Here is a 26,772-nt window from a genome sequence, read left to right on the forward strand (position 1 = left end):
TGAGGAGTAAAAGTACGCCGACATAGATGATTCGAAAAGCGTTGCAGCTGCTCGGGGCAGCGATCATGAATCTTTTCCCTAGCGTGACCTAATAAAAAGTGAAAGACTTCTGTGAATCAGTGAAAAATAACGCAGCAAACGATTTCCAAACGCCTACATGAGATGGGAAAGATCCAGAAAGAAGAAAAATGGGTGCCTAACCGCATGAACTCACTGAAACCAATAAAAATCAACGAGTGGCAGCGTGTCTTTCTCTCCTCAATAAGCAGCGCCGAAAGCAGCTTTCTTGTGGAAAATCGTTACGGGCGATGAGAAATGGATACTCTATGACAATCCGAAACGCAGAAAGTCATGGGTAAATCCCGGCGAATCATCAAAATCGCTTCGGAAAGAAGGTTCTTCTCTGCATTTGGTGGGATATCAAGGGCGTGCTTTATTATGAGTTGTTGGAACCGGGTTAAACCCGGCAGTTACTGCGGACTTTATTTTGGTGCCAGAACCAGGCCTGTATCTCTAACCGTTTAGGAGATATCGAAGATTAAAGTTTTCCATCCTTTCTCCGTTGATACCGTTGATATTCCGCTTCTACTGGGAGTAGAGAGTCGTCCATGTAGTCGAAAATGTAGGGTTTTGAGAGGGCATCATTTTGGTGCCAGACCCAGGCCTGTATCTCTAACCGTTTAGGAGATATCGAAGATTAAAGTTTTCCAACCTTTCTCCGTTGATACCGTTGATACTCCGCTTCTACTGGGAGTAGAGAGTCGTCCATGTTGTCGAAAATGTAGGGTTTTGAGAGGGTTTCATTTTGGTGCCAGACCCAGGCCTGTATCTCTAACCGTTTAGGAGATATCGAAGATTAAAGTTTTCCAACCTTTCTCCGTTAATATCTCCGCTTCTACTGGGAGTAGAGATTCGTCCATGTAGTCGAAAATGTAGGGTTTTGAGAGGACTTTATTTTGGTGCCAGACCCAGGCCTGTATCTCTAACCGTATAGGAGATATCGAAGATTAAATTTTTCCAACCTTTCTCCGTTGATATCTCCGCTTCTACTGGGAGTAGAGAGTCATCCAGGTAGTCGAAAATGTAGGGTTTTGAGAGGACTTTATTTTGGTGCCAGACCCAGGCCTGTATCTCTAACCATTTAGGAGATATCGAAGATTAAAGTTTTCCAACCTTTCTCCGTTGATATCTCCGCTTCTACTGGGAGTAGAGTCGTCAATGTAGTCGAAAATGTAGGGTTTTGAGAGGACTTTATTTTGGTGCCAGACCCAACGTCAATTAATCTGCTTGAGTCAATAATTGGAACGAAAACGCCCGTATACTGGCAAAGGAAATGTCCAGTGAAATTGTTGCATGACAACGCTAGGCCACACATTGCTTCCAATACAAAAGACACCATAATGAGTCTTGGCTGGGACGTCTTAGCACCCGGCGTATTCACCAAACATTGCTCCATTCGATTATCACTTGTTCCGGTCGATGCAACACGCCTTGTCCGACCATGCACTTCCAATCAGTGGATGAGATCCGAAAATGGCTTGACGACTTTATCGTGTCCAAAGACGTAATATTTTTCCTAGATGGAATTCATCAGTTGCTTGAAAAATGGCTTAAAGTTATAGAAAGCAACGGCGAATACTTTGATTGAACAATTTAATTTACTTTCTTTTAAAATAAACCTTGAATGTAGCTGAAGAAAATTGGATTATTCATTTGTACACCTAATATATCGTCCACGAGGCGCAATATCTCTTTTAATAAAATTGTATCGCGCGTGACTCTTTGCGACGCTTGATACTGCTGACGCTTTATTTGTTAATGATAAATTGTTGACTGCCTAATTTTTGACTCCCTAATTTCATAATCTGGCTCTGTAGGGACCACGGAAATAGTTCAAAGGATATTTTACAATAATTTGGCGGTTATGTATATCGTCCATGAGGCAGAATATCTTATGTTTTAAAGTGGTGGCTGGAAAGTATTCATACACATACACACGCCAATGCTAATGCACTGCTCTGCGACCATCCCTCGCGCCTAGCGGGGGACATACATATGATCGCGACGATCCGCCGGTCGCACCACGTCTTTTTCTAAACGTCGCTGAAAGAAATGTTGGGTGCCAGGCACATCTCTTGTACCCACGAACACCAAACTTAAAAGAGTTCGAGAACGGCGACGGGCCGTCTCAATCGCTTACGACACCGACAGCTTCGGTAATTTAAGTCGGAATGGTAGATAGTAGGTCTTTCTTTTTCGGGTCACAGGAAGGGACGACAAAGGGAAAAAAACAAAACACTTTATATGGCAAAAAAAATATTTCGGAAATATATTCACTAGATCGAATAAAATAGTTACGAACACACGGTTGCGTTCGAGACTTTTCCTGACGGGAATCGGTATCTCGCTCAAACGACCAACCCAAAACCGATGCACTCCCGATGGGGCTGCGAAGACGGTAACTATCGTTATCTTTAGATGATGTCCGCGATTTCGGCAATGGTCGACACCTGGTAACAGTCGAGAGAGAAAGAGAGATGTTCGCTTCTCCGCGCTCCACGGGAAGACCATCGGACGACTTCGGCAATTGACCACGGTACATCCAGTCACCTACGCGAATACCCGACAGCCGCCAACCGGTCCCGCCTCGTTACACAGTTCGCGAAGTAAAGAATGGTAATCTCCCCAATAGGGTGCTCTTACAATCACGCACGCTATGCGGTAGCCTCCTCCGTCGACGTCGCTCTCCTCCGCTCGCTCGCTTCCTCCGTCGCCTCGCTTCTGCCACTATTCTTCCTCTCGCTCGCTCTCTCTCTCCATATTTTCGTCTCCTTGCGATATCCGGTATCCGATAACTTCGGTACGCTCGCGGTACAATTTTTCGACAAATCGGTATGCTCGCTATACAAACTGGTCGGTATTTCTCAAGCTGCATCTTCGCATGGAGTAAGTTCGGGAGCTAGCCTAAGGGACGGCACCCAGCGTTCCGCTGCTTGTTCCATTTTTCCTTCTCCGATCACGCGGTCTTGGGATGTTGTTTCTGATTTTTCTTTCCTTCCCTCGAAAGGCTTCCGCGTAATCTTGGCTCCTTGTTATCGTGCACTGTCACCCTGTTTGTTTGTCTCCGCTATCAACAAAAGGTAAACAAATCGGCATCGGTGACGAGCGGAAAAATTCTTAAAACGATAGCTGCGGAAACAAGGACATCACTCGAGATATCCTCGCTATGGTCCCGGCCGCTCCCCAGTCCTCCACCAAGTCCTTCTCGGCCCGTCCTCTTCGGTCCTTTACTCCGGTTGGTCGGAAGCCATCCGCGGCGGTAAGGACACATAATCGAACGGGATGCGGGAGTACCCGGATAACCTCGTACTTCGATATACGAAATGTCTCACCAAAAATGTTTACAAATAAAAAAAAACACCTCGTGGTCGCGGGCGAGCGCGACCTCCCCTCGACCATCTCGAAGGCCTTTAGCCTCTTGTGACGAGCGGCTCAAAATCGTTATGTCACAACTCCCCCTCCTTGGGGAGGACCGAGGACGGTCTTTTCGACGAAGCCAGCTACCGAACACCTCTCTGTGACTCCTTGTTCCCCTTATCTCCATGCGTGAGGTAACAACCAAAACCCAAAAGTTTCGTTCTCCGGTCCCGATAGTTAAGGGATAATTCACTCACAACGTGAAGCGGGTGATATTCGACACCAAGGGGGAGCAGGTGGGAAGGCAAATGGGGAGGGAAAAGAAAACTCCCAACTCCTACCATTGTCTTGGTTTCCTTTATTTTATTTGAGGCCTTTATTTTACTTGTGGCCATTCTCGTTACAACGACAATACTGTTTCACACGGAGTACATACCGACAGAGCTATTGTCAAAACACAAAAGAAAATAAAAAAAAGAAGGAGGAGAAAAAACAACGAAAACGCGCCCTTTATAGGCTGGAGCGGTTGACGTGTCCGCGACCAGAGACGTGCGGTCTCTGGCTTTGCCTCTCCTCCTGACAGTAATCGCACCCTCTTATTATGTCTAAATCGTATAGAATGCAAGAGTCCGTCTCATGCGGGTATCTGCTGTATCGGCGGCGCAGCTCCAGCAGTTCCAGCAATGTTCTGAACGCAATGGACCTGAACTCAAATGGCTTCCCGACGGGAGGGACGCTCGGCGAGTCCCGGAGAAGTCTCGGCCGGTCCCGGCTCCCACCGGGACGTCGCGCCGCGATCCCGAACGATCGCAGCTCTATGCCCTCCAACTCTCTATCGTGCTAGCCGGCTCCGCCGATTCCCCCCCTCCTCTGATAATTGCCTTCGCGTCCCTCTCGCTCTGTCTGCATTACGTGCCGCTCCATTATGATCTTTAATTGATGGGCAAAGCAGACGTTCATGGTCTGCACATGTCGGTCGACTCCCTGACTGACATCCTGCTCCCTGGTCTCGAACGTCTGCGTGCCGTGTTCGTGCGTCGGCGAATAGTTCAGGACCATGGCCTCGCGGGCCTGCGTCTTCTTGTGAGAAGTATGCATGAATTTCAATAAATTGATCCAAAATTCAGGATATTTCCGTTTGATCAGCTTGATGTTCTCCTGGTTTTCTTGCTCAAATTCTTTCCAATGCTTGAGGGTCTGCGACATCGTAGCGTACGAATTTCGCAGCAATTTCTGACAGCTTCTCTCAACCTGAACGATATAAAGAGATATCGGTCATACGGGTCTAAACCTCCAGTTCGCCCCGGCCGGCATATGACCGGTTCCCGTCACCACGGTCACTTCACATACTAAAGTCGACAACACGAACATGCACTAATATTCACTAACTATAGCCATTCTTTACTTTTCGGGCTCGGATGCAACGTACGGTTTTAGATTCTGTACGTAGATCTTGTCTACCGGACTCCCGTCTAATTTCTCTAATTCGTATATCACGGAGGATCATATCCTCGCAATCTTAAACGGACCGTGAAATTTCGGGACGAGTTTCGTAGTGATATTCTGCGCAGCCGACGACAGCACGTGTTGTCTTTTCAACACTAGCTCTCCTACTCGGAAAGTTCGTTATCGTCTTCTCAAGTTATAATTATGAGCCTGTTTTTTATATGCCTACTCGAGATTTTATCTCACCCTCTCGTGAATCGGCACTAAGTTCCGCATTCTTTCGGACCATTGAGGGTGGGTCGCTCGATTCCACGTCTGTTTTCCCCTCCGCTCGACGCTTCAGCGATTTAGCCGGCTCTAACTCGCGACCGAGATTCAGAAACGCCGGCGATGTTCCGATAGACGAATGACGCGCGGTATTATATGCGAAACAGAAATCCTTCAGCCGCGCATCCCAATCCCGGTGATCCCGCTCGAGGAAAGCGACGATCATCGTTTTTAAAATCCGATTCACCCGTTCTACCGGATTGGCCTGAGGGTGATAAGGCGGTACCGTGGAATGCTCGATTCCATTTTTCCGAGCGAAAGCTTCGATAATCTTATTAATGAACTTGGTACCGTTGTTGGTAATTAGAACGCGCGGAGTTCCCCAGCGCGAAATCACCAAGTCGACGAGAGCTTCCTCAATGAGCTTACCGTTCGCGGAGCGCAGGGCTCGGTACTTCACCCATTTCGACATTAAGTCTTGAATTACTAATAAATAGAAGTAATAAATAGAAATAACTGGCCCGGCTCCGCGGCAACGAACCCATGATATCCTCAGCTATGACGGGCCACGGTATTCGACGGTTCCTCATTCTATAAAACCGGCGGGCGTGCGTTGCTCGACTTTCGTCCTTTGGCAAACATCGCATTTTCCCACATGCTCGGCGACCTCTCGGAACATATTCGGTCAATAATATTTCACGGCGGCTCGATAGTAACTTTTTTCGATACTCAAATGACCGGCCTGAGCGAAATCATGCGCTTCTTCGATAGCTTCGCGGTGCAATTCCCTCGGTAACACGAGTTTCCACCGGTCCAGATCTTCTACTAATTCTGATATGATTTTTCCCGGTCGCAAAATATATAAATTGTCGTCGACTATTTTTCATGTCGGGTATCGTTTCGGATCTTTCGCTACTTCTTTAAAGCATCGGAGATACCATCGATTTTCGCTTTTTTTTGACAACAAATCAATCACGGCGGCCGAAGGAGGAATCTCAGCTTCTCTGTTTGTTTAAGTCTGTTTGTTTAACTTTGTTTGTGTCGGGACAAAGCGTCGGGAAATGCAGTGCGCCTTTCCGATGTACGATTTCATAATCGTACTCTAATAATTCTAAAGCCCATCGAGCCAACCTACCCGTGGGGTTACTCAAATTATGTAACCAGCGCAGGCTACTATGATCGGTGATTACCGTAAACCGATATCCCTCCAAATACGGTGAAACTTTTTGATCGCCCATATGACAGCCAAACACTCTTGCTCAGTCATGCTGCGTATTTTCGTTCAGTGTCTTCGAGAGCTCTACTCGCGTACACTATCACCCGTTCGATATCTTCGATCTTTTGTGTCAACACGACCCCCAAGCCCACCGTGCTCGCGTCCGTTTGTAGCACGAACGGTATCTCGAAATTAGGACACAACAGCACCGGGGTGATCGATCATATTTCTCTAATTATTTCAAAAGCGACCTTCTGTTCGTTCCCCCAGGTCCATTTTGATTTTTCCGGAGGAGTCTCGTTAACGGCTCGCTCACGATAGCGTACTGCGATAAAAATCTGCGATACCACGACTCCATTTCCAAATAATGTCGTAATTGTTTGATATTATTTGGCGTCGAGTATTCGAGGATGGGCTTTCTCGACTTACTTTCTCGACATCGACCTTGAGTCCGTCGTTATTCATTAAAAACCCGAGATACCGAACTTCCAAACGACAAAATTCACATTTTTCCGGATTGATAGCGAGTCCGGCTGCTCGAATCTTTTCGAGAACGCGCGACAGCCATTTGAGATGTTCGTTGAAAGCAGCGGTCACGATTACTATATTGTCCAAATAGGCGAATACGTGAGGTTCCATTGCGGGCCCAATCAATTTATCTAGTAGCCGTTGGAAAGTGGCTGGCGCTCCCGTTAAACCGTACGACATACACGTGAAGTGATAGTGGCCATTACCCGGGACCGAAAAAGCGGTAATTTCCCGACTATCGGTAGCGAGGGGAATCTGATAGTATGCCTGGTTCAGATCTATCGTGGATATATATCGAGCGGCTCGTAATTTATCCAGGATGCTCGTCATGTTTGGCAACGGATATGCATCTTTCTTTGAGACTGTATTCACTTTCCGGAAACAATCTAATCAAAAACGATAGCTCCCATTTGGTTTCTTAACCATTACGATGGGGTTCACCCAATCACTAAACGAAGGCTCAATAACTCCGGCAGCTAACATTTTATCAACTTCATCGCGAATTGCTTCTTGTACTTTAGGCGACACCAAATAGCAACGTTATCGTATGGACGTAGTCTCTCCGACATCGATCTTATGTTTAGTTAAGAGACATGACGCCCGGACTCGCGACCACGGTCGGTAGTAAATTTGTTAAAAACGTGTCCAATCCGCTTCGTTCCTCACGCAATAACTCCTGAATTCCGTGACACGCTTCTTTCGGCCTACTATTAATAATAAACGGGTACTTCGAGGTCGAATCGTTGGCAAAACTCCAGTCTCTTGCCGTGAAATCAATGATTATTCCGAATGAGCACAAAAAATCGATCCCCAATATTGCGGGCACGACGAGGCTCGGTAACAGCACGACTTTAAGCTTTTTCTGCGCTCCTCGGAGTTTGAATTCGACAGCTACCGTTTCGTTTATTTCAGTGACCTTTCCGTCGGTCAGCCGAAGTCGAGAGATTTCGTCCCTTACGATCGATAATCCCAGCTTCTAAAGATCATTCTACAATACGTGTCGTAAGTAGTAAGCCGTAAGAACTGACCAATTATAGCCGATTATTTTTGTAATAATCGACTGTGATTCGCCAATTCTTACGGCTTACAACTTACGACACGTATCGTAGAATGACCTTTAATAATTTCTCCGTCTTTCCCGTCCCAATATTGTCCGATTTGATCCCGTGTCGACTAAGACGAGTAGTAAGTATTGACCGATAACGACCTCCAAATATCGCAAAAGCACGCTGAGATCACAGTCATAAGTGCCGTGCGACGCGAATTCGCGTTCCTCGCACGGCCCGAGGGCCTCCAGGACAGAAGAAACCGTAGCGACCCGCTCTACGGTTTCCGTCGTCCATTTCCCGAACACGACGAATACGTACGCACGGCTTTTTCCGTCCGCATCGGTAACAATGGACCTGCAGCGGGCCGCGACATTCTCTCGCGAAATGTCCCTGCCCGTCGCAGTTCCAACACTTCGCGACAGCTGCATCCCCCGACGATCCCGCCTTCGCGATAACGCCCGATCGATCAGGATTCGGATGTTCGTGACTTTTCCTCCCCCCGCGCCCCCGCGCGGGCAGAACGCTCCTGGGCCGGGAGGGTGAAACGGCGGGACGCGCATTCGCTTCTCCCCGAGCCGGCTCCTGTCGCGGCGACAGATCCGGCAACCCCACGGCCGCTGCGAACCCCGTCAGTGATGTCAGATGAAATATATTGCTACGCTACAGCGCATGCGTGAGATGATGTAGAGCTCGCTGCTTGAGTAAAAGCCTCAGTATCGTATCTTTTTTAAAGTATTATATAGCGCCCGCTATTATTATGCTATGCGTTGAGAATGGCAATCGAGTAAATTAGATAATCCAAATCGTGGTTATTTTAATTGGTCCGATAGTAATTCTCAATCTACATTACAATTTTTCATTTAACAATGTCATTGTTACACAACACAAGTATTGTGTAACAGTTACATAGTTGAGTGAGAAATTATAATGTTAATGTAACGTAACTGTTACTTAGTATCCACTGGACAACATAATCTGGGATAAGGCACTCGAGCAAGAAATGCGGGAAAACTACGCGGGAAGGCAGCTGATCGGATAGCGCGGGCCCCTCCGTGGATCCTGCGATACGCTTTATTGCTGTCATTGGCATATGCTTTCGTAGAACTCCTACGTCTTCTCACGCATGCGCTGTAGCATCGCAATATATTTCACTGACATCACTGAACCCCGGCGGTCGATATGCTAAATCAGGGCACACCGAATGCCCCGGGGAGGGTGGTGCGCTGTATTGACCAGCCGCGATATAGCTGCGTTCCACCCGGGTGGCATTCGTCCCGGTGAATCGCGATTTGTAAGCGCGGCAGCATATTCCGATGGGCGTAGTTTAATTGTTCGGTAATAGACTACGGTGGATTGAGTCTTCCGGACAATGCCAACAAACACGTTAAATAATCGACTACCTACTCGTGCTCTCCCTGCGTACGGCGCATTATTTCATTGCGCAACGCGAACTGAAAATCGGGATCACCAAATCGAGCGCGCTACGCATCCTCAAACTCGCTTCACGACAGTCACTGCGATCTTTTGGCGCGATACCAATGCAAAGCGATATGCCGGTCAAAAAGAAAGGCAGGTATTGAAATAAATCCTCGTCCGCTACCGGGACTAATACCCGTATTCATAGTCAGGCCTTATATTTGAGATCTCCTTATATCCATCTTTAGATGCTGCACGGATTATTTCATTGGCTACAGACAATTTGAAGATAAACTTAAGGAAACCTTAAATATAAGGCCTGACTATGAATACGGGTGTAATTCTCGCCCCTCTTCGATACGTATCAAGAAGGCCTCCGCATCGCTACCTCGCGCCCCGGAAAAACTGAGACTCCACCGACGCATGACGTTGTACACCTCGTTAGTCGGCAGCGTAGCGCGGCTCCGCGCACGAGGCTCGAACACCCGCGGTTGGTGGCATCCCAAACGCATTTCCCTCCGGGGGGGCCGTCTCTTCACACGAGGTCAAAACGCGATACCTCCGGTAGCGGTAGCGTCCTACTCGGGGGTTCATTCGGTATTACTGGCTTTATCATTGGTAAATTTCGCGCCCCCTCGCTTTCGAAACCTAAGGTTCCCTCCGGCTTATTCGCATCGAATTGTATCGCCTTTAGCGCCGGGGAGGGAGGTAGTCTTTCGCCGCCCTCCGCTGCAGCTCGCACTGCCTGCTCGTAACGCAGCAAGCGCGTGCGAATCTGTTGCGCGGTGCCCTTGCTGTCTAATCCGCGAACTTGTGCTTGCTTGCGCAATTGCTCTAATGTTAACTCGTATAGCCACGCGTCCAATCTAACCGTCTCCGGCATCTCCGAACTCTCGTCGCGTCAGCTGTTTTCACGACGACAACAAATTCTCTTTAAATGGCTTTACCCAAAGTATACGGTACGAGCCTCTCGAAGACCAATAACAAGCGTAAACGCGCACGAGCTTAACAAAGCGCGTCGCTCGATCGATATACAGACGACACGAGACAGAACAACAACCTCGCACTAACAAAAAGAACAATAGCTCGGCGAGGCTCTTTTCTCTCTTTCTCTCCGAGACAACGATGGGAGGAGAAAAAACTTTCTCGCGTTCGCTCTCGGTGAGTGTCTCTATAATCTTTGGCCAACGAAGAAAAAGAAAGTTGTTGACGGAGTGATCCTCCGCCGGGCGTTCACCGACGAGTATAGCTTTTCTCAATAAGCCAAGGAAGGTATTTCACCGAAATTTTCCCGAGGTTCTTTCCAATTTCATTTATTACAACGCTAACGGACTAAAGGGCCCCACGTTGGGCATCAAAATTTGCGACCGCCCCTCACGCCTAGCGGCCGGGCAAATGGTCGCGGCGATCCACCGGTCGCATCGCATCTTTCTCTAAACGTCACTAAAAGAAATGTTGGACGCCAGGCACGTCTCTCGTGCCCACGAACACCAAACTCAAAAGAGATCAATAACGACGACGGGGCGACTCGATCGCTTACGAAACCGACAGCTCCGGTAATTTACACGTACATTTGTAAGTCGGAGTGGTAGGGAGTGGGTCCTTCTTTTTCGGGTCACGGAAAGGGACGACAAAAGGCAAAAAAATAAAACACTTTAAATAAAAAAATATTTCGGAAATATATTCACTAGATCGAATAAAGCAGTTATGGACACGCGGTAGCGTTCGAGACTTTCCCTGACGGGAATCGGTATCTCGCTCAAACGACCAACCCAAAACCGATAGACTCCCGACGGGACTGCGAAGACGGCAACTATCATTATCTTTAGATGATGTCCGCGATCTCGACAACGATCGACACCCGGTAGCAGTCGAGAGAGAGAGAGAGAGAGAGAGAGAGAGAGAGAGAGAGAGAGAGAAAGAGAGAGAGAGAGAGAGAGAGAGAGATGTTCGCTTCTTCGCGCTCCGCGGGAAGACCGCCGGACGACATCGGTAATTAACCACGTTACATCCAGTCCCCTACGCGAATACCCGACAACCGCCGACCGGTCCCGCCACGTTACACAGTTTGCGAAATACAGAATGGTAATTCCAAAAGAGTGCCCTTACAATCACGCTCGCCGTGCGGTAGCCTTCTCCGTCGACGTCACGCTCCTCCGCTCGCTTTCTCGCCTCGCTCCTGCCGCTATTCTTCCTCTCGCTCGCTCTCTCTCTTCACGTTTTCGTGTCCTCGTGTCCTCGATATCCGGTATTCGATAGCTTCGGTACGTTTGCGGTACGCTTGCGGTACGTTTGCGGTACCGACCGTTCCGCTCCTTATCCCGTTTTTTTTCCTTCTCCGATCACGCGGTTTTGGGATGTTGCTTCTAATTTTTCTTTCTTTCCCTGGAGAGGCTTCCGCGTGATGTTGGCTCCTTGTTGTCGTGCACCTTGTTTGTCTCCGCTATCAACAAAAAGTAGACAAATTGGTATCAGCGCGGTGACGAGCGGAAAAATTCTTGAAACGATAGCTGCGGAAACAAGGACATCACCTGAGGTATCCTCGCTCACTATGACCGAGGATCCCGGCCACTCCCTAGTCCTCCAGCCAGTGATGCTAGATGCAATATATTGCGACGCTACAACGCATGCGTGAGAAGACGTAGGTTCTACGAAAACATATGCCAATGACGGCAATAAAGCGTATCGCATGGTCCACGGAGGGACCCGCGCTATCTGAACAGCTGCCTTCCTGCGTGGTTTTCCTGCGTTTCTTGCGCGAGTGCCTTATCCCAGGTTATGTTGTCCAGTGGATACTAAGTAACAATTACGTTACATTAACATTATAATTTCTCACTCGACTATGTAACTGTTACATAATACTTGTGTTATGTAACAATGACATTATTAAGTGAAAAATTGTAATGTAGATTGAGAATTACTATCGGACCAATTAAAATAACCACGATTTAGATTATCTAATTTACTCGATTGCAGTTCTCAATACATAATATAATACGGGCGCTATAATACCTTAAAAAAGATACGATACTGAGGCTTTTTACTCAGGCAGCGAGCTTTACATCCTCTCACGCATGCGCTATAGCGTCGCAATATATTGCATCTAGCATCACTGTCTCCACCAAATCCTCCTCAGTTCGTCCTTTTCGATCCTTTGCTCCGGTTGGTCGGAAGCCATCCATGGCGGTAGGGACATATAATCGAACGGGTCCCGGGAGCACCCGGGTAACCTCGTACTTTGATATACGAGGTGTCTCGCCAAAACTGTTTACTAATAAAAAAACAATAAAAGCGCGCAACTCGTCTCGTGGTCGCGGGCGGGCGCGACCTTCTCTCGACCTTCTCGAAGGTCTTTAGCCTCTTGTGACAAGCGACTCAAAATCACTATGTCACAGCTCATATATACGCTAATACTAATGCGTGTTAAACCATGATTTGAACACAGAAAATAAAACACTACTAATAAACATAAAATAAAGAATTAGTATTTTCATAGAAATCCACCTATGCCTGAAATCTATCCTTTCAGTTTTATTTTCGTACAGAAGATCCTGTCATTTTTTTATTCGATTGTGTAAAAATATTAATAAAGATCTTTAAATGTTAACAGTTTTTATGAAGTTATCGAGCTACATTATTTAAACAAAAGAAAAGGGTACATTATTTAAATAAAATTGAATTGATTATACCACAATTATTAAATACTAAAAATATACAGAAACAAATAGATAGCTTAAAATTTTCTTTTTAAGTTGTATTTATCACATTTTTAATAAAAACTACTTTCCAATGTAAAAGTTTAGCTGAAAACTCACACTCAGATCAAGTGATCCTATTTCTTATTTAATTAAATAATCTTCGTAAAAAATACTATAATTTTAATATGACCAAAAAATAGAGACTCCATGCTTTAAAATGTTTTTTGAACCATCTTGATACCATAATTATTGTCGAAGTTACAGTCTATTAAATTTCACTTATTTCTCAGGATGTACAGGGTGTCCCATTTTAAAGGACCTACTCAAATATCTCAGAAACTCTGCGTTAAATCGAAAATGCTTAAGACAAAAGTTGTTTAGCTTGAAGGGGGACATAGGATAGAGCGATAGCATTTTGTTTATAGATGGCGCCGCTTTCGAGATATTCACTGATTATCAATTTTCTTAAATGGAAATCCAAGCTTTTTATTATTAAACATTGCACATTGCAGTGCAATATTGCAGAGATATTGCAAAAACAATATTTTGCATTATTATATTTGCAATGTTGTAGCAACATTTCAAATTGCGGTTATTATTAAAAAATTATACAAGATATTGCTAAATAGAAGAGCACTTTTTCGTCCCTCTCGCTTAGCTCTACACCCCTATGGAGTTGATATGTTACAGTTATGGGACACTTTATATATTGCTCTAATTCTCATATTTAATCACCAATTATATTTAATCACCACGATTTAGTTTTACAATGATTTAGTTTCATATCCCAAACTTAGACGTCTTATTAATTCAAGAATAGTTACCGCAAGTCTTTAAGACCTGTATTATTCCAAACAACAAGGTGACATCTTACTGACGTTCTATTGAGTCAATAAAACGGCGTCTTTTTAAGATATCATTTTATTCTTTGAAATATTACAGATCCTGGGAACTTTCTGTGACTATTCTTGGTTGATGTCAGAAATGAAAACAATGGTATATTAATCTTTTTTTTTCATGTACGTTAAAATAAGAGATTTCCATAAAACGACGATTTATAAAAACGATCATAAAATTATGATCGATTTTATAAATTTGTAAAATGTTCTGAACACTTTTCTTTTGCTGTATGATAATCATTCACTGTAAATAATTAGTGAAATTTATACAAATGTTGAGTTGAACATATTATCTCTCATGATTATTGTTACAGAATTTTTATGGAAAATTATTGATTGTCACAACAAGAGGAAAGTGTGTCCAGAATATTTTATAAATTTGTTAGATCGATCACAAATATCATTCTCTGAAATGTGTCTATATAACAAAAACAATTTTTGGCATACGATATTTCGCTTCTGCCGTCATTAAATAAAAATTTTCCAGGAGATTCTCAATATATACGGGATGTCCCATTTTGAAGGACCTACTCAAATATCTCAAAAATATTGCGTTAAACTAAAAAATGTTTCAGACAAAAGTTATTTGGCTTGAAGGGAGACATAAGACAGCGATAGCATTTTGTTTATAGATGGCGTTACTTTCGAGATATTCACTGATCATCAATTTTCTTAAATGGAAATCCCAATTTCTTATTATATCATCTTTTTCTACCAACTAATTTGAACAACTTTTGTCTGAAACATTTTCTTATTTGCTTAATATTTTTTGAGATATTTAAGGAAAACTTGGTAACATTTTCACCATTTAACTTACGATATCTCGCTAGCTATTCGTCGAAAGAAAAAATAGTATTAGACTTTTTTACTTTATTTACTATCAAGAATATATTACTATAATAGTACCCTAACTTTTGTTGTAATTTAATAATTTTAAAATTTCCAAAGGTCGATAAGTTAACAAAAGTTAGGGCACTATTATAGTAATATGTTCTTGATAGTAAATAAAATAAAAAAGTAATACTATTTTTTTTTCGACGAACAGTTAGCGAGATATCGTAAGTTAAATAGTGAAAAAGTTACCAAGTTTTCCTTAAATATCTCAAAAACTATCAAGCAAATAAAAAAATGTTTCAGACAAAAGTTGTTCAAATTAATTGGTAAAAAAAGATAATATAATAAAAGGTTGGGATTTATATTTAAGAAAATTGATTATTAGTGAATATCTCGAACGTGGTGCCATCTATAAACAAAATGCTATTACTGTCTTATGTCCTCCTTCAAGCCAAACAACGTTTGTTGGAAATATTTTTCGATTTAACGCAGTGTTTTTGAAATATTTGAGTGGCTCCTTTAAAATGGGACACCCTGTATATACATATACACACATATATATATATATATATGTGTGTATATCTATATATATATAAAGCATTATTGCATACAAATTATATTACAAATGTTGCTGCAATGTTACACTGCAATGTTACTGCAATATTTCATTACAATATTGCTGCAAGCGGACATTTTATCTTTGCTGCAAGATTGCAGCAACATTGCAGTAACATTTCGCATCGTTTCTGCAATGTTGCAATATTGCAAAACAACGGTGCTGCAATGTTGCTGCAACGGTGTTGTGCTGTATGGGTTTAAACAACTTTCGTCTGAAACATTTTTTTATTTGCTTAATATATTTTGAGATATTTAAGGAAAACTTGGTAACTTTTCCAACATTTACTTTACGATATCTCACTAACTATTCGTCGAAAGAAAAAATAGTATTAGACTTTTTTATTTTATTTACTATCAAGAATATATTACTATAATAGTGCCCTAACTTTTATTAACTTATTGACCTATGGAAATTTCAAAATTATTAAATTGATAAAAGTTAGGGCACTATTATAGTGGTATATTCTTGATAGTAAATAAAGTAAAAAAGTCTAATACTATTTTTTCTTTCGACGAATAGTTATCGTAAGGTAAATGTTGGAAAAGTTACCAAGTTTTCCTTAAATATCTCGAAATATATCAAGCAAATAAGAAAGTATTTTAAACAAAAGTTGTTCAAATTAATTGGTAGAAAAAGTTGATATAATAAAAAATTTGGATTTCCATTTAAGAAAATTTATAATCAGTAAATATCTCTAAATGAAGCCATCTATAAACAAAATATTATCGCTGTCCTATGTCTCCCTTCAAGCTACTTTTGTCTTAAGCATTTTTCGATTTAACGCAATGTTTCTGAGATATTTAAGTGAATCCTTTAAAATGGGACACCCTGTATAATAGAAATTCGGCTGACTTGTAATTGAGTAATATTACTAGGGGAAGATGTCTGACCCATTATTGAGTTGCATCACGACCTCGTTTTTTTTTTTATTGAAATAAAGGTTGTACAAAAAGGTGTACTAGATTTAGGTACAAAGCCTATCTAACCCTTACAAAATACGAACACTGTACAGTGCTTCTCGTCACGTTATCACGACCTCGAATCTTCGTAATAGTAAGTGGCGGCTTGTAGCGGAAGTTTGGAAAATAATATTCACAATAACGGGTCTAAGATATTATTAGACCCGTTATTTCTGAACATTAGTTCTCAAATTTTCGCTATGAGCCGCCACTTGATACATATAGTGGGTCCACGACATTAGACCCCTATTCCTCGATGCAAATAGCGGATCAATGGCCGATATTCATGCCAATAAAATAATTTGTACAGCATCTGAAGATGAACTTAAAACGGCTTCAAATATAAGATTCGTTTATAAATACTGGCTTAAGAAATTATTAGACCCGTTATTTCTAACATTGGGTGTATTCAGTGGTTGCGTTCAGAAAACAAAGCGCTCACTGAGCGCTTAGTAACTATTGGTCCTTACTGTTAGATCTCTACATTCAGACTAATAACGTTGACGAATTATTCAACCGTTGTGTAACCGTTGTGTTTTCTGAACGTAGCCATTAGTTCCGAGATCTCCGCTATGAACCGCCACTTAACATTAGAAAGATGCGAGGTCGTGATGCAACTCAATAATAGATCAGCCAGACTTCTCCTCCAGTAGTACTAATCAATAACATGTCAGGCTATATAATTATTAAATTATTACTCTAATAATTCTTTAAATACTTCTATAGGTTATTAGGATTATTAAGGATTTATGTAACTGTTAGTTGCTTAAGATTTAAAACATTAGAAGATAAAACGATATTTTAACAAAAAAGATCGAATATCGATTCTCGCTTATATGTGAGAACAGGATTGAGAAGGGGATGTGATTGCCGGTATATGTGAGTTACCTGTTGTTAAATAACAACTTTAGCAGCATCATGAAGCTAGTAAGGTGTGTAAAATGTATTTAGAAGCTATTTATTTATAAAGGACTTTACAGAATAAATAGATTTTTTCGTACGTAACGATTTATTTGCAGAATACTAATGACGCTCACAGCATAACCTAATTTGTGATGAAAGGGCGCGCTGATATTTCACATGCTAAAAATGTAATTATTTCCCAACAAACTTATATCATACTTCATTTGCAGATTTTTGATGAAACTCAGTCACGAAACTGTGACGATAGAATTAAAAAATGGCACTCAAGTCAATGGCACGATTACAGGTATATTTATTTAATCTAACATAACCTAGTATTTCTTAGAATTTATAAATTATAATATAAAAGTATTAATAATTTACAGTATTTATTACGTATGAAGAAAAGTGGATTGTAACATTACTAATCTTTACAATTGTAGATAATTAAGAAGTAAGAGTTGTTTATATTTTATTACTTTATCGCAGGTGTGGATGTAGCAATGAATACACATTTGAAAACAGTAAAAATGACAATAAAGAATCGTGATCCTGTACAATTGGAGACATTGAGTTTGCGAGGAAATAACATAAGGTATTACATCCTACCTGACTCCCTACCTTTGGAAACCTTGCTGATAGACGATACACCAAAAGCCAAGGCTAAAAAGAAAGAAGCCGCAAGAGGTATATAGTGGAATGATACTTTGACTTATAAAGCTGAGGGAAAATTTAAAGCAATATTCTTTTTAATCATTAATTGTATTATTTAACTGCAGGAGCTGCCCGTGGCCGAGGACGTGGTGCTAGGGGTGGCAGAGGCGGCAGAGGTGGTCGTGGTAGAGGAAGAGGCAGGCGATAGTGATGCCATGTGTACTTTCTGCAAATCTTCAAAATACAAATTTTTCTACTCATCAAATGGATGATTTATATTCTACTAATTTAATAAGGATGTAAATTTACAAGGAATTGCTCTAATGTGGAAGATAGCTGCCTTGGCAGTATAAGTTTCACAAATGCGGCGTCAAAATCTTTTTCTGATCAAGTGAAGGTGTGGCATCTACTGATAAAGGCATTCTGATATTTTTAATTTTGTGTTATCATTCATTTGATTCTAATATGCATTCCGGAAAGAAAGGAGAAAAAAAATTAATAGGGATATTTATGAATGAGTTTCTGCACAATAACAATATGTATTTTTCTATCGTTTCTGATGCGTTACAATATATATTTTTTTCTTTTAGGATGCGATCGGTGTTGATTGAAATTTAAAGCGAAATGTAAAGCATGTTTAATGTTGATAGAAATGTTAAGTAACATAAGTTCTTATGAGAGGAGAACGAGATTACAAATTAATTAAATATCTAGATGCGACGTGATCGTATCGAAGTATTAGTACAAATTACATGTATTCTGCAGCGACGTTATCATAAGACGAATGTGCGATTCAACGATAGCTATTCTGGAATTTGAGTGTCTGCATCGCGCGAGTCGCAAGAATTTTCTGATTAAAGAAAAAATCACAAGTAGAAAAATACAAAGGTGTAATATTGAACAGAGCGCAGTCGATGTTCTTCATTGGTTACCGCGGTTCAAATTCGCATTTGTTGCCACGTGGCGAACTTCAACGCAGTATTACACACATAGTATCCATAGTTCGTGCATTCGTCCAATCGTCTCTGTCAGCGCTTACGCTGACAGGCTAAGCCGACCGTCGTGACAATGTAATTCACACGTCCGTCACATCGCGACGATCCGTCTCAAAATGTTCGCGTGTGATTATGTGGAGGTCATCAAAGAGGCTGATCGTCAGTTGCGTACAATTTGTCTTTAGATGCGGTCGTAACCTCGAGGCGGAAGATTTGGATGACGTGTCGGATTACGATGTTCAGGACGTTCCTGGTAATACAACGACGACGTTCGTCTCTTTGCGGTCTCGTGCAAACGCGTTCTCCTGCGAGCGTAACGCAGCGATATCACGCGAGAAGCGGTGCGCGTCGCGCTTTAGAGCGAAAGCGTTGATCGGAGCGCGCAAAGTGCTCGTTCAGTCTCACCTTTACACGATCGATCTGCAGAAAGCGACGTCTCCGAGCGAGACGTCGCGCGTGCTTGCGAAAAAATACGAGACGACGTCCGCGACGCGACACACGGCGAGATCGTTGGTGTGAAACCGAGCGTGCTCATCTCGAGGAAAATTGACTGTTAACATCGCCTTCGAGTAACGAGTCCGGCGCCTCGTCGATCAATTATATTAATAAAATTATACGATATATACAAGAAACCAGCACATATCTCCGGAATAAAGTGACGTACGCCGCACAATTATGTCATAATTGATCAACGAGAAAAACCGGTTGCGCGACAAGTCGCAGTAATCCCTGAGATATAAACCTGAGAGAGAGAGAGAGAGAGAGAGGAGAGGAGAGAGAGATGTCGCGTTTCCAATATAAAGCGTCTCGAGAGTACGCGCGACTTCGCGACGTCGCGTGCGGAAACGCGACGCACCGGAGAGACGGGCGTTGCGTTTCACGTCCGCCGGCGATTACTAATCGCAACAATCGCAGCTATACGTGATAAAGAACCATCATCGCTGACCGAGTTTGCCGTTTGTCCGCGGCTCGCTCTAGGGCCCGCGGCGGATTGCGCCGTGGGGAGTCGATCGATGTCGCGGCCGACCGGCCCGGCGCTGTGCGCCATACAGAGCGCTGAAAACAGTTCAACGTCCTCCAGCAGTGCACTTCCAGCCGCGGACCTTCGGGATTTCGTGGCAGCCACGCCAGGACGACCTCCAGCACCGGCCGGACGCACCCGGCGCGAGGCGCACCTCGTCGCCGGAGGTGGTGACCAAGATGTTGCGCGCTCTGGAGGAGATGGGTGAGCCGGTGGGCCCGTCGGCGACCGACAAGGTGCGCGCTGACCCAGCCGTGTCCCTGGAGTTCTTGCTTCACCCTGGTGCGCCTTCTGCGAGAACGAGTTGAGAGGAGGAACGGGGGAAACTCGTAGCCTCTTCTTCGGCGATATCAGGACGAATCAGTTCTCTTGGTAGTCCGTTTGGTATCTCAGACTTCGGATTCCCGGCAGCCGCCTGTCTGACCGTGCGAAGCCTCTGTGTCTGATCACCGTGACTTTTATTTTTATTTTTCTTATATTGCATCCTCTCCGTCGGGCCGTTGCGATTAACGTTTAACGTTGTGTGCAACGGTCGCGTGTGCGTGCGCGCACGATGCGTTCTTAATTTTAGGACTTGCGTCAGGATTTTCCTTTCTTCTCGTTTGCTTTTATCGGAAAATGTTTGTTACACTGTTTAACGTATCGCGGTGTGAACGGATTGCATGTTGTCGCCGAGCCGCATTGCTGAAATTGTCTCATCGGAAAACGCACCGGCGACGAGAGTTATTACAGTAAAATCTCGTTGTAGAAAACTCGATTACACACAGCTACGTCGAATTGGACTCTCGTTGCAATTTTTATTTTCGGTACACATTGATACAGATAATGGCTGCATCTTCAATGATACAAAATCTCGACGCGTACAATTCTTTGAATTCTCTATGTAACGGGGAGGAATAGTGTCGCCGTTCCTTTCATACACGATTTTTCACGAAGTTGTACGTTGCATATATTTGTCCAGAGAAATTTAATAAAATGTATATAAAAAATAATATACATTTCGATAGAATTATTTATTATTAATACTTAACTATCGTGCGATATTGTTATGCGTCGTGCGTATGCGCTTTCCCTTTATGCGCTTTCAGCATTAGTAAAACACGCGAGGGGGATTAATTGCGAATTAATAATTAATCGTTTCAATTAAATCACCTATATATAATATCGACGAATCGTTCTTCCCGCTTCCGCAGCCTATGGATGACCATGAGGATTAATGAAGTAAGAGTGCGTGAAATACGCTCGTAACGTACTCGGTTACAGTCGTGATTTATTGATCGGTACAAATGGACGCAATTAAATTAGCAGTGGACGGAATTACGGCGTGCGACGTCTCTTTTAGCGAATTCGGCCGGGCGCGTTAGTGCGCACCGTTGCGCCTCGGAAGCCGGCGCTGTGTATACGCGGGAATTTACTCTTTCTCTCTCTCTCTCTCTCTCTCTCTCTCTCTCTCTCTCTCTGTGTGCGTCGGACGCTACCTAATATTAAATAATTCTCGCGTCACGCTCGCGAATCGGCAGGAGCGGGCTTCACAGCGAGCCGCACATCTCAGGTGGAACGCACCGAGTCTCAATTGCGAAATCTTGCTCCCGAAGGAATCGCAAGAAATCCTTCTCTCCGACAAATTTGCCACCGACCGAAGGGGTGTTCAGTAAATCCTAGGAGTAATTATTGATCCAAAGCACATCGGAAAGCGCGAAAGAGCGCGAAGGATCGTCCCTCCGTTGCAATTTTCCAGCTGGAAAGCTGTTCGGCTCGCGAGCTAACGAATTCAACGCGTCTCCGGAGCCGCGAAAGAGAGCGAGAGACGGTCCGCTGGATCTCACGACGAGGAAGCTCGCCTCTGTTTTTACAGCGGGCGAAGAGAAGAGACCTCCAGCCGTACGTCGAACGGGCCTTACCGTCGAGCATCATTTGCGTAACGCGCGCGCTCCGGCCGTATTCGCAACTCGCAAATTCACGTTACAAGAACCCGATGACACCGCAGGCGAGACGGGCGCCCGCCGATCCGGTCTTCATGCTCTCCTCGGTTCCGCCGCGGCCGAGGTCGTCGGGTTTCTCGTGGACCACCAGGGCCCTGCCGATCGCACCTCGGACACCCACCAGGCTCAGATAGTGATCGAAGCCATCAATACGCGCCGTGCCGTCCTGCCCGACCTCGATGTTGCCGAGATCCCCGACGTGACGCAATGGATCGCTGGGTGCTCCGTGATTCACCTGAAAGCCGTGCGTACTTACCGTTTTACCGTAACGTGAGGCGTGAGGAGGGATCATCCCGTAACGTCATCGGCGAGGAAAAGTAGAGGGAGGAGAAGTCGCGAGAAGAGGAGCGAGTCCTAACCCGCTTTTTGAAGAGAGAACCTTCAGTCGATTAATGCAAATCTCATCTCCCCTTGCGCTCGACCCCCTGACTCATTCGGATTAATTTTTCTGAGCTTCTCGGGGGAAAAGGGAGAAAAAGGAAGAAAGGAGTTAAATCGCTGTTACTAGGTGAGGCCTTCATTTGCAAATGCAAATCTCGCGCCGTCAGCGTGGGATTGCGAGCGCGAGCGCGAGCCGCGAAGAATTTCCGAGTGAATTTCTCACGAATCGCCATGAAGCGCGAGAAATGAGCGGAGGTGTTTTGCGCGGTGCGCGATGAAAAAGGAAAAGGAGAAGAAATGTCTGGAAAATATCCTCGGATTAATACGCCGAGCAGATGAAGGCGACCCTATGACGCGAAATCTCTGCGATGCGATAATATGTAATTAATTAATTAATTTTTTTCTTTTTAAACATCGCGCAAATGAGAGAGAGACAGAGAGAGAGAGAGAGACAGAGAGAGAGAGAGAGAGAGAGAGAGCGAGAGAGAGAGAGAGAGAGAGATTCTTATTCGGCACGATGGCGGGTCGAGTGTCTCGCAATTGTTTCCAAGGTTTGTTATTCTATTATCCATACGCGCATAAATACGCGTAAAGATGATAAAATGATAGGAGAGGGAAGGCGTTACGTTACCATGTATGGGTTGAAGTGCGGCCCGGCCGAATTGCAGCCTTTCGTCAAATCCCCCTTTTCGTGCACGTGGAAGCCGTGCAGGCCCGGGTTTAGGCCCGAGATCGTACCCGCGACCCTGACCCCCTGGGGATGCTGCTCCAGCGTTAGGATCCCTCGGGGTCCATCGTCCATCGGTGTGCCATCATCGCCGAGGGCTTTCAGCTCCACCACGGCCTTCAAGCCGACCGCCTGTGCACATTTCGAAGGAAAGTCACGTTTACACGTCTCCAGGACTCGCTCATGATGTCATCAAGCGAGCGCGTTGAAAAGATGATTCCGCACCGAGTCGGTCTTGTGCGATGTGTACTTTCGCAAATTGATACTTTGACGGGAGTGATTAACGCGTCGAGCGCCAACGCTATCATCATCATTTCGCCCGGCTATCATTTCGTCTATTAATTTACACATAAATCGGGAGTAATTGCGCCTGGCGCACTGAACATGCGGCGAGGAGAGAGAGAGAGAGAGAGAGAGAGAGAGAGAGAGAGAGAGAGAGAGAGAGAGAGAGAGAAAGAGAGAGAGAGAGAGAGAGAGACAGAAAGGGCTGGCTGACGCGCGAAATCAGCCAGCAGATACACGCGTCGGAAATGATGATGTTCACCGTAACTCTGATCATTCGAGCTCACATTTATGCTCCGGGACAATCCTTGAAAATTAATTACGCGCTCGACGCGGTGGAAGAAATACTGCGTGCGATCTCTTTTCCTTTTCTTTTTTTATTTTTTATCAGAGACACGAGCGGGTGGCCTCGAAGACACATGCAAACGCACAAGAAGCGCGCGTTTCATCACGCAAGTCAGATACAAAGTTCAGCCGCGGAGCTGGAGTGACGGACAACGCTTTGGATTCCGCGCGTTTGCGCTTTGCGACCTCGAGACTCCAAGAGCGCGCCGCCCTGTAGCCCTGCGCAACGAAAATCCACGCCACCCGTCTTGTCCACGGAAGCAATTTGTTACTGCTCGATTAATCTATAAATGCAACCGCGTACGTGCGCGAGCGAGAGCGCAAGCCAAGTCCCAGGAGCGCAGCGGAGGCCGGAAATTGATAATGACGCATCCGCGACGTATCGAACGATACGGAGGAGAGAGGCTTCCGCGCCGTGAACGGTATCTCCTAATGCCTCGGAACGTAATCCACCTGCTTATTGAATCGCATTACACTTGCCACTGTCATTTGCCGGACGCTGCTCGCGTGGTCGTCCAGTTTCTCAGCGCGAGCAAGGTTGCGAGGTTCACGGGTAAAATCTGCAATTACTGCCGCGGCCGGGCTGTAATCTGCCGGCGACGATGAAGCGGCAGAAAGTACGCGCAAGGTCGGAGCGACGCGCGGGGAAGTCGCTGCTCTTCATTAGAATTGCACACGAGAGAGAGAGAGAGAGAGAGAGAGAGAGAGAGAGAGAGAGAGAAGCGCAGAATCGAGCGCGGCGTGAACGGACTTTGTAGTGAAAGCGTCCTCGTGACGGCGTCCGCTATCCGGCGTCCTTCGCGATGTTTAAATAGCTTAATAGCTAATTATGCAAATTTCCGCGTACGGGAAGCCGGGACCGTCTACGCGCGCGGTTAATGACTAATAATAGACGCACGCGAGCGCGGCGGATGGAACGCGATCGATTGGCCATCGGTTGCGCTCATCTGCCTCGCCGAAGACAAGTATTACGTGGAGATGTTTACGCGCGTACTCGCACCTGTCGTGTCGAAAAGCGCGCGCGTGTGTGTGTGTGTGTTTATGCGTGCGTGCGTGCGTGCGCTTTTCGCGGAACACGAGGAAGCTGATTGGGATTTCGCGGTCGTCGTCGTTAAAATCAATATGCGCGAGGCGGGATTATAATGAACGCGCGAATGCACTAATACAGCGCGTCGGTGACTCGCGTTGCTGGCATTTCACTCGCGGTGTGGGTGATTTATATATTGTTGTTACTCGTTATCGCTAATCGCTGGAAAGCAGCACGACGCTGCGCGATCGTCGTTCCCTCGACGTAAGCTGCGCGGACGCGGCCAATAAATCCGCACCACCTCGCGAGCGATGATGCCATGACAGATGATCGCCGCTTCAATGGCGCTCCGAGATAATGCTCGCGGTGACTATTGCCTCTAACATCTCGAGAATGCGCGTCTGAAAGCGCGCTGTCGACTTACTGAACGCATCGGGAAATCTCCTGTTAATCGCACGCATTCATCGGCGAAGTCTTCCGCGAAATTTCGTAGACGTGAAATGATGTGCAGTTTCGTCCGGGCTCTCTCTCTCTCTCTCTCTCTCTCTCTCTCTCAGGTGGAAACGCGGGACGTTCTCACGCAGATCCAACGAGATCACGGTTACACAATATTCTTCGAGTGAGGTTTCGAAACAACGCGAGAGTAAGAAGGTGGGAAAGAGCTGGATCAGCAATCGCGCGACCGAAAGCCAGGATTTTGCGGCGGGCTGCAACTTTAATCGCGTTCAAGCTCTCGCGAGCGTTGGTCGCTCGACTCTTTCTCTCGCCGGGCCGAGAGAGAAGCAGCTGGGAAATGTTTGTCCGTCGGACAGAACAGAATTACAATTACGAGCGGGTGTAACGAAATTACAATCCCCCGCCCTTTAGTCCCGCGCTTTGACTCCGTGATCGTCGAGATTAAATCGCGCGGGGTAGAATCCCCGCTGGGACGACCGACGAAAGCGAAATTCTATCGCGATATCGATCGAATCTCCCGCGACGGAGCACCCTCGTCCCTGTCCCTTTTACGTGAAGTGTCACACGTGAAGTGAGCACGTGTGCGAAATTCGTCCTGGTACACATACGAGTCGTCGTCCGGTCGTCGGAAAATCCAGCGCGGCGATCGACGCGAAGAAGCAACAGGCATACATACGAAGTAATACGGCTCCATGTAGACCTCGTAGAGATCGCTCCTGGTCCCAGGATAACCCGGTAGGCTCCTGACAAACAGCGTCCTGTCGTTCATCGAGACCGCCATCCTGTCGTAGGGTCCGGCCTGCGCCGTTACGATTATAGCGATCACTATCGACAGCCGCCACATGATCCCGCGTGCGAGTCCCGAAAGCGTGCGCCGGACTGATAGAACAGCGAGTTCCTGGTCCTCGCGAGCAGTCCTCCAAGTCGATCGGAGGATAAAGCGGCTCTGACGGCAGGACTCGACGGCGCCTACGAGATCTACTGCGCCTCCTCCTCCTCCTCCTCCTCCTCCTCCTCCTCCCTTGCTGTACCTCTCCTCTCCTTCTCGACTCGATTGCAACGAGGACCTGGCAGTCGGGATTCATCCACTTGCTCGCGATAACGATCGCGCCGTACCGATCAAGGAGCTGCCTTCGAGGACCGTACCTTGAAGACTGCCCCCTCGGAATAGCGACAGAAGAAGAAGAAGAAGAAGAAGAAGAAGAAGAGGAAGAAGAAGAGGAAGAAAAAGAAGAGCAAGAAGAAGAAGAAGAAGAAGAAGAAGAAGAAGAAGAAAGAGCAGCAACAGCAGCAGCAGCAGCCACCACCAGCCAGCCACCTTCGATTCCCGTGGCGTGTATTTATGCGTTACGTCATCGGCGAGTCACGACGAGGACGAGGCCGGTTGTTGGACGCCCGCTCGTTGGAGAGGGCGAAGCACCAGGGGGTCCTCGGATCGCGCAGAGATCTTCCGCGCGCGCGCGCGCGTGAGCGCGCCACAACTAGCCGCTGTCCGCGATCGATTGAAGCAGCCGCGTTCCCGGATCGCGCTCGCAAGACCGATCACTGTCCCCGGATCCCGGTCCCGTTGCCGCTGCCGGCATCAGATCGGATCGGATCGGATCGGACGTGCGAAATGCGAAACGGTCTTGCCTAAGCTCGTGCGTACGTT

At 45.5% G+C, this 26,772-nt stretch overlaps 4 protein-coding genes across 5 annotated transcripts; 2 read left to right on the top strand and 2 right to left on the bottom strand.

Annotated features, from left to right (window-relative positions):
• Positions 1-3,755: 3,755 nt before the first annotated feature.
• Positions 3,756-11,953, bottom strand: LOC105188082 (uncharacterized). Its single transcript, XM_011149346.3, has 3 exons — positions 11,871-11,953; positions 11,449-11,782; positions 3,756-4,668 (listed from the first exon to the last, which is right to left on the bottom strand). The coding sequence occupies exon 3, from the start codon at positions 4,621-4,623 to the stop codon at positions 4,258-4,260; it is 366 nt and encodes a 121-aa protein (XP_011147648.1). The 5' UTR covers positions 4,624-4,668; positions 11,449-11,782; positions 11,871-11,953; the 3' UTR covers positions 3,756-4,257.
• A 5,208-nt stretch (positions 11,954-17,161) lies between these two features.
• On the top strand, positions 17,162-18,341 carry SmD1 (small ribonucleoprotein particle protein SmD1). Of its 2 annotated transcripts, none has more exons than XM_011149344.3 (4): positions 17,162-17,280; positions 17,482-17,558; positions 17,741-17,938; positions 18,031-18,341. In XM_011149344.3, exons 1-4 carry the CDS (start codon positions 17,267-17,269, stop codon positions 18,111-18,113), a joined length of 372 nt encoding a protein of 123 aa, XP_011147646.1. In that variant the 5' UTR covers positions 17,162-17,266; the 3' UTR covers positions 18,114-18,341. The 2 variants fall into 2 exon arrangements, with proteins under 2 accessions (XP_011147646.1, XP_025154732.1); XM_025298947.1 differs by having other exon boundaries at positions 17,368-17,558; positions 18,031-18,170.
• A 148-nt stretch (positions 18,342-18,489) lies between these two features.
• Positions 18,490-20,767, top strand: LOC105188100 (uncharacterized). Its single transcript, XM_025299344.1, has 2 exons — positions 18,490-19,416; positions 19,879-20,767. Exons 1-2 carry the CDS (start codon positions 19,033-19,035, stop codon positions 20,227-20,229), a joined length of 735 nt encoding a protein of 244 aa, XP_025155129.1. The 5' UTR covers positions 18,490-19,032; the 3' UTR covers positions 20,230-20,767.
• Positions 20,768-20,845: 78 nt separating this feature from the next.
• On the bottom strand, positions 20,846-26,095 carry LOC105188081 (superoxide dismutase [Cu-Zn]). The gene is made up of 3 exons (XM_011149345.3): positions 25,798-26,095; positions 22,916-23,143; positions 20,846-22,138 (listed from the first exon to the last, which is right to left on the bottom strand). Exons 1-3 carry the CDS (start codon positions 25,963-25,965, stop codon positions 21,884-21,886), a joined length of 651 nt encoding a protein of 216 aa, XP_011147647.1. The 5' UTR covers positions 25,966-26,095; the 3' UTR covers positions 20,846-21,883.
• Positions 26,096-26,772: the final 677 nt, after the last annotated feature.

This window comes from Harpegnathos saltator, unplaced genomic scaffold, assembly GCF_003227715.2.
Source record: "Harpegnathos saltator strain DR-91 unplaced genomic scaffold, Hsal_v8.6 scaffold103, whole genome shotgun sequence".
Classification (NCBI taxonomy): domain Eukaryota; kingdom Metazoa; phylum Arthropoda; class Insecta; order Hymenoptera; family Formicidae; genus Harpegnathos; species Harpegnathos saltator.